The sequence below is a fragment of the Orycteropus afer genome, unplaced genomic scaffold (assembly GCF_000298275.1).
Source record: "Orycteropus afer afer isolate SDZICR_OR568_19922 unplaced genomic scaffold, OryAfe1.0 scaffold00401, whole genome shotgun sequence".
Taxonomy (NCBI): domain Eukaryota; kingdom Metazoa; phylum Chordata; class Mammalia; order Tubulidentata; family Orycteropodidae; genus Orycteropus; species Orycteropus afer.
This window is the reverse complement of record NW_006921988.1, coordinates 382459-390082: the sequence shown is the minus strand read 5'-3', so window position 1 is coordinate 390082 and position 7624 is coordinate 382459. Positions and strand designations below refer to the sequence as shown.

The following is a 7624-nucleotide window of genomic DNA, read 5'->3' as shown; positions in this document are numbered from 1 at the left end:
CATATGTACCTGTTATCATTTTTATTTACACAGAAAGTACTGTTTTTCTCTTTCTGAGGATTTGCTAATGTGCAACTTAGACCTCTAGTCAGCATTAAGAAATACAATCACCAGCCACCACACAAAATAGAAAAACAAAAATATGACCTTTTTTCATGATGTTTTCTACTGTAGGAATGTCAGGGACCACTGAACAATTTTATAGAAATTTTGTCTGGTTAAATATGTCATATTACAAGCATCTGCCAGAATCACAATTAACATATTCTTTTAAAAGTGTCTATATAACATTAAAAACAACAAATATAAACCTGAAAGCATGTTCTCCAAAGTATTGACAGTAATTTGGTTGGGGATGTGTGTGTTTAAGGGATATTTTACAGAGGTCTTTACCTACATAATGTATTTCTATCTAACAATATGCCATTATTACTAACATAATCAGAATTTAAAAATAAAAAATGCAAAAGGCTTCCATTTCCTCTGCCATTATGTATAGCATTATGTATAGTATTTGCCTATTTTTAGAAAGTGAAATACAACAAAAAATTTAGTAAATCAAGTGCCTACAGAAAGTGAAATATAACAAAAAATTTAGTAAATCAAGTGTTTTTTTGTTCCTTTCCTTTTCGTGGTGGGGGAAAATGTGCCACACCTCTCTAGCACTCATTTGGTTGAATCCACTGCCCCATGAGGCACAGTGATGATCACAGACATGTCTGGTTCCTTGACATGTTCTTCCCTTGACCTCTTTAAATCTTTTTCTTGTCTTGTACACAAGCTTAAACTTTCACTCTCTTGGAGTCGTCAGTCAAATATCAAAGTGACTGCCCATCCCCCCAAAAAGAAATTTTTCTTTTAAATAATCAAAGTGATTATTTAAATATATTTTTAAAAGGAATATGATTGTGTGTGTATGTGTGTGTGTATGGGGGTATTTGAACTACAAGTATGAAAAATTATACTCCAAACTGTCCCCTCAGATAAAGATCAAGAGAAACAAATAGCTGAGGTAGTTAAATGCCTCAGGGTTTGCCAAAGATTCACAAGGGGCAGCCTCCAAGGAACTCAATCTTCTTATGACCTGGGTTTACCTCAAGATCATCCCAGGATTATCAAAAAGTCATCCAGCAATCGTAGCAACCAATATTACCAATGAAATTTTCTCTTATTAAGTTTCATTAACTTTGAAAGGGGAAGACACACATACAATTCTATGTCTGAAAAATACCAGCTAGGATCATCATCATTAATCTGAAAAAGTTATTTACATTGTCATTCCTTTTCATTTTTTAAATCCACAGAAATGCCTGGATTAAGAACTACGGATTACAAAGTATTTAGCTAGGAAGGAGACAGTTATTGTGACATGCTCACCCATTCTTTCCCTTTTCTCATTCATATCCATTTTCAATGCTGAGAAACTTGGTGGGTTTTCCCATGTATTACACACATTAAAAAACAATGCAAAAACAACTCACCTGTTGATCATGTCATCCAGCTTTGCCAGATCAGTATGTGGAAATGCAGGTTCCTCATCTTCAAGCTGTGGTGGGGCATCACCTTGACCTTGTTCATCTGGGGGAGTTGCTGGGGAATTCTCATTGGAAGAATCAGGCGATGAAGTCTTAATAAAAAAGTAAATATTCTAAAGTAAGTTTCTGTAACATATGTACAAAATCCACCAATTCAAATACTAATATAGATGAAGCAAAAATCTTGTATATAATTTTAAAAGACAGAATAATTAAAATCATATGTTGTTTCAAGCAGAAAGTGCAGTGTTTCAGGCAGCCTCTGTGCTACTGTGCTTTAAAATAATGTCATTTAATCCACAAAAGCCTAATGAAATATTCCACTGCCATTTAATAGATAAGAAAACAGACAGTAACTAACGAGCCTAAGGAAACACAGTTCAAAGTCCATAGCCAGGAACTGAACACAGGTCTAACTGCTAAAATACATTTTTTTCAATGTATTTTACTGAAATATAACTTATGTACAGTGAAATACACAAAACTAACGAGACATGGGTCAATGCTTTTTTTTTTCCCCTTCAGTGTTCCCTCCCACCCCTGGTAACGAACAAAGAAAGTTTCCTTCCATATATAAACCTTTCCTTGACTTTTTATAATAATGAACTAATACTGTATTTGTCCTTCTGTGATTGACTTCACTCAGCATAATGTCCTCCAAGTTCATCCACATTATACGGTGTTTTGCAGATTCTACATTAAAATACATGTTCTTAATCACAATGTATACTGCTTCTTTGCTTACACTTCCTATTATGAGTCATGATAGAAATTATACTATTAGTATGAACTATCACATTTTACAGATTGACAAGTTCCTGGTTTATTTTTACTTTCACTTTTTAATTTGATGGGAAAAAATTGTATTCTACAATTTCCCTACTCTCAAACTGCTATTCAAAACAATTATTTAAAACTTCTTGATTATGGTTTCTAAATAAGTCACGTCACTTTCAATATGACTATGTCAATATGACATTTTCATTTCTTTCATTCCTCATATTTAGTACACCTTTCTCTTTCCCTTCTAGTTATCAATAATATCTTCACAACTAAGTGAATGAACTTTTACAACCCTTTATTCTTAATCTCGGAGTCCCTGGGTGGTGCCAATGGTTAAGCGCTCAGCTACTAACTAAAAAGCAACAGTCCAAAAATCCTTCAGAGGCACCTCAGAAGAGGAGCCTGGCCGTCTGTTTCTGAAAGGTCAGTCTTAAAAACCCTACAGAGTGTAGTTCTACTTTGCACACATGGGGTAGCCATGAGTTGGAATCGACTTCACAGCAACTGGTTTTTATTCTTAATTTAGAAAGCAGGCGGTATAGTCTTTCAAAATAGAACCAAACTAAATTTTAAACTGACATGTTCCTGAATTTTCCACGCACTGTAGATTAATGGCCCTTTTAGAGAAGTGCTCCTCTCATCATACTAGAATGTATTTAACAGTTGTATAATAAACAGCCACATAAGTAAGTGCTTACATGAAGATATACAGATATATCACCATTAAGATGTTACAGAGACTATATATGAATTCATATAGCCAATGAGCAACAAAATGGTAAACATTTACTTAGGATGGAAACAACACTGTACAGGTGCCATAAAGCTGGTCTCAAGGCAAAAGAATTTATAAAACAGAATTCAAGTGTTAGGAGCCCAACAGAAATATTTGCATTTTAAGTACTTAACTTTAGAAGCCAGTCCCCATCCCACCCTCCAAAAAAACCTTTTCCTCTCGATAATGTATTATATATATTCTCCTAGAAAACGTAAAGATAAAAATAATATTTCTTTTACTTGTAATATCACACCAACAGATAAATACCGATCACATATTCAGTTATTTCCTTCTGAACTTTATTCTATAGGCAAAAAACCCTGTTCAAAAATGTATAAATGGGATTATACTGTTTTAAGATAGTGTCTTTTTCCCACTCAACATGTGAGTGCTTTCCCACACCATAAGATGTTTTTGTAAAAATTAAAATAGAGGACATCTTTAACTTTTACTGATAACAGAAACAGAGCTATAACTAAATTTTTAACATATACTTGAGTTTTCCTTCTCTGACAGGTTTCCATCTTACACCAGGTTCTGGCTTTTGCAGGTTCTACTGTACTTACTGGCGCCTAAAATTCTTTCCTGTGGGTTCTTTTTAACATATTCTCTATTAAATTAAAAAAAAAAAAAAAGGCTCATTTTAGAGAAGCTCCCTTTACAACAACATGTCAAAACCATATCCAAAAAGTGAATTTTAAGTTGGGCAGTGATTAATTCTGTGGTTACTTCTTTCAATAATATCAGATCCTACAAAATAATTAGAATCTTAACATTAAAAGGTAGAGAATATGAGAGCAAGTGAGGAATCCACAGGTTAAGAATGTAATTTGTTTTCTTTGTTGCTTTAAATTACTAGTCATCTTAAAAAAGTAAAGCTATTAGAAAAAGTTGATGTATAAATATCAAACCGAATTATCACAAACTCAAGAGTGCTGAGAATTATCATCAAGTGTACCTTAAAATAAAAGATTAGTAGTTTAACTTTCATCTAAAGCCATCCAAGCCACAAACATTGCAAAGAGGTTAGGATTCCATGTACAATGAGTGTAAAACAGAAAGGAGAGAGCGAAAGATACTAGAACTCTACTAGGTCCTGGTTTAAAAATAGAAATTTTTGGTATACAAACCTTTATCACACTTCTCTAAAATGGCAGGAGGGGGAGACACAAAGCTCTTTATCATTACCTATGATAGAGACGATTTAATCTACAACAGTTGGACAGTAAGAACTTACTCCAAAATGAGAAATATACTCTGAAATTATAATTTTGCCTAAAAGTTTAACTACACAGAATTCTACATAAACTTGCACTAACTCTAAGAAGCACGTTTGTGACTCATGTACATGCACCTCAACTATAAATTTAGCTCTCAGCATTGTTTTAGCTGCATAGTATTATCATTCAGTTTAACATTTCCTACTATAAAGTTGTATATTTTATAAAAGGCTGAAAAATCAATGAACTAAATGTCCATCCAAAACAGAAAGAGAAAAAAATATACCAAAAATAGCAAATCAACTCAAAGGAAGAAAAGACAACAGAGATGGGGTGAAAACATACAAGAAAAAGAAACCCAAGCCAAAAGTCGTTCAATAAAATTGATAAACCACCAGGAAAAAATGATCAGGAGAACACAAATTAGCAATATCAGAAATATTATTTATTAATAATAATATGAACCAGATATTACCATAGACTAAGACACAAAAAAGATAATAAAAATTAAAGTATTATAAACACCTTTACTCCAGTAAATGTGACAGTCTTGATGAAATGGACTAGTATCTTGATGAGGACAACTTAAAACAAAATTGAAAATTTCTCTATTAAAAAATAAGTTAGATCTATAATTAAAATCTTTCCATAAATAAAACCCAAGGCCAGATAGTTTCACCAATAAAACCTTCTAAATGATTAATGAAGAAACAACAGAAAACTTATACAAATTTGTCCATGGTCTTAATCATAGGCTACAATGAATGATTTAATGCTTTTGCTCCAGAATTCACACAGGACTTAAATACTTAAATTCAACAATGATTTACAGCGAAGACGTCAGAAAAAAAAGGGGTACATACTCAAGCATAACCATGTACAGCACTTGATCTTTCTCACTCTGTAAGACTCATGTTTACTTTTCTTAAATGAAGCTTAAAAAGTTTTAGGCTACATCAAAATTTATTTGAGAAATGCTCCATCATTTGGTACACCACAGTATACATATACCAAGGTAGCTTTAACTAGTATTTTCAACATCCTACCTGATTCTGTTGGGGAGGAGGCTGAGACTGCCCATCAGGAGCCTGGCCCTGGTTGTCATTCCCTCCTACTGGAGAGCCACGAGTCGTGGCTGTCATACTCGACACAGGGCAGATCTTTGCAATTTTGTCTGCTTATGTAGTTGTCTTCAGAAAAGAAATTATAGTCCACTTATAGAAGATGAAGTACCAGCATATGTCAGTCTTAAAAAGCGCCAATTCAAGAATAAACCATCTTGCAGAGACCATTGCATAACCTACCAAAAGAGAGAGAGGGAAAAAAAGCATGTTTTAAAGATAAAAATATGAATTAAGAAACTCAAATTTTAATATGCTTAATACCAACAGTAAATCTATTCAGAAGTTGGCTGTATAAGGGGACAAAGTGTAAAGCTCAAGTTCCATCAACACTATATTCAACAACAAACTGATAATGTTAAACAAGTTGGTATATGAAGAAACATACGGAGCACAGCCTTATTATGTAATATTCCAGTTTTTTCTTGATAACTCCAAAGACATGAACACGATACTTATTTTGCCAATTTTATTAAATTATGAAATGGCAAAACTATGTCTTCACTGCAAATGCTGAAGGCTGGAGTCTTTGACCTTCATCAGCAAGTGCTTCAAGTCATCTTCACTTTCAGCAAGCAAGGCTGTGCCACCCATATTATTGCAGGTTGTTAATGAATCTTCCCCTCATCCTGAAGCCACATTCTTCTTCATATAGATTATGTGCTAAGGAGCTCTGGTAGCATAGTGCCTAAGGCACTTGACTGCTCACCAGAAGGCTGGCGGTTCAAACCCACCAGCCACTCCTCGGAAGGAAGGTTGGGCAATCCTACTTCCGTAGTGATACTGCCTCGGAAACCCAAGGAGGGGTCGCTATGAGTCGGGGACGACTCGACGGCATATAACAACAACAACAACATACAGATTGAACGAGTATGGTGAGAAGATAAAACCCTGATGCACGCCTTTCCTGATTTTAAACCATTCCATACTCCCTTGTTCTGTTCTAACAAATGCCTCTTTGTCTATGTACAGGTTCCTCACGAGCATATTAAGTGTGCTGGAATTCTCATTCTTCGCAACGTTATCCGTATTTTGTTATGATCCACACAGTTGAATGCCTTTGCATAGTCAATAAAACCAAATATATACCATAGTATGTTAGAATTGTTGCCACTGGGTGCCCTCTAACTCATTTTCAACTCACAGCAACACCATGTGACAGAGCAGAACTGTCTCATTGGGGTTTCTAGGCTGACTTCTACAGAAGCAGATCATCAGGTCTTTCTCCAAAATACTAGGGCTCATTTGCTTCAGTAATAATAATATCCAATTATTTCTCACCAGATACTTAGATGTGTAAAGCATCACACATTTGTAAATCACAATAGGTTTTCAAGTTCCTTCCCATGAACTTGTTTATAATCTGATACTTACACACACAGTCTATGCAGTACCAAAAACCCAAACCCACTGCTGTAGAGTTGGATCCAACTCACAGCGACCCCTCCCCCTTGGGTTTCCGAGGAGGTATCACTACAAAAGTAGATTGCCCAACCTTCCTTCCAAGGAGCAGCTGGTGGGTTTGAACCACCAGCCTTCTGGTTAGCAGTCAAGTGTCTTAGGTACTACGCCACCAGAGCTCCCATGCAGTACAAAAGGTAGGTATTATTATCCTCATTTTACAGAGGCAAAAGTAAGAACAGTAGGGGCTTGCCCAATTTATGCAGACGCCTTCCTCTTCAAGTTTTCTATCCTTTTCCAAAAAGTAAAGGATACCTACACAACTATTGTTCTGTACTCATATAATGCTAAAGAAAATGGAGGAAATCAAAGGCTTAAAGAAGACACTAGTCCATGCAACTAATAACCCACACAAGCCACAGCCTCTTTTAACTTGAGACCAAAAGAACTAGATAATGCCTACTATCCACTGTTCTGACCAAACAACAAACAAACACATCACACTGCCAACAAGTCAGATTTGACTCATAGTGACCCCTCCCCCTCCCCTTGGGTTTCCGAGGCTGTATCACTACAGAAGTAGATTACGCAACCTTCCTTCAGAGGAATGGCTGGTAGGTTTGAACCGCCAGCCTTCTGGTTAGTGGTCAAATGCCTTCTGAGCAGGGATACTATGTAAGTTCCTGATAGGATGGGAGAAAAATGTAGAAAACTCAAATTCCTAAAAAAGACCAGATCTACTGGACTGACAGATATTAGAGGAAACTCTGAGACTATCACCCTAAG

General features: G+C 35.4%; 1 protein-coding gene across 1 annotated transcript in view; it reads right to left on the bottom strand.

Moving 5' to 3' along the window:
- USP9X (ubiquitin specific peptidase 9 X-linked) overlaps window positions 1-5458 on the bottom strand; it is a 97259-nt gene extending 91801 nt beyond the window's left edge. Inside the window, exons 1-2 of the mRNA XM_042782641.1 lie at window positions 5363-5458; window positions 1482-1627 (exon numbers count right to left, since the gene is read on the bottom strand). Coding sequence (XP_042638575.1) covers window positions 1482-1627; window positions 5363-5458 — 242 coding nt within the window. The remainder of the gene's footprint in view (window positions 1-1481; window positions 1628-5362) is intronic.
- Window positions 5459-7624: the final 2166 nt, after the last annotated feature.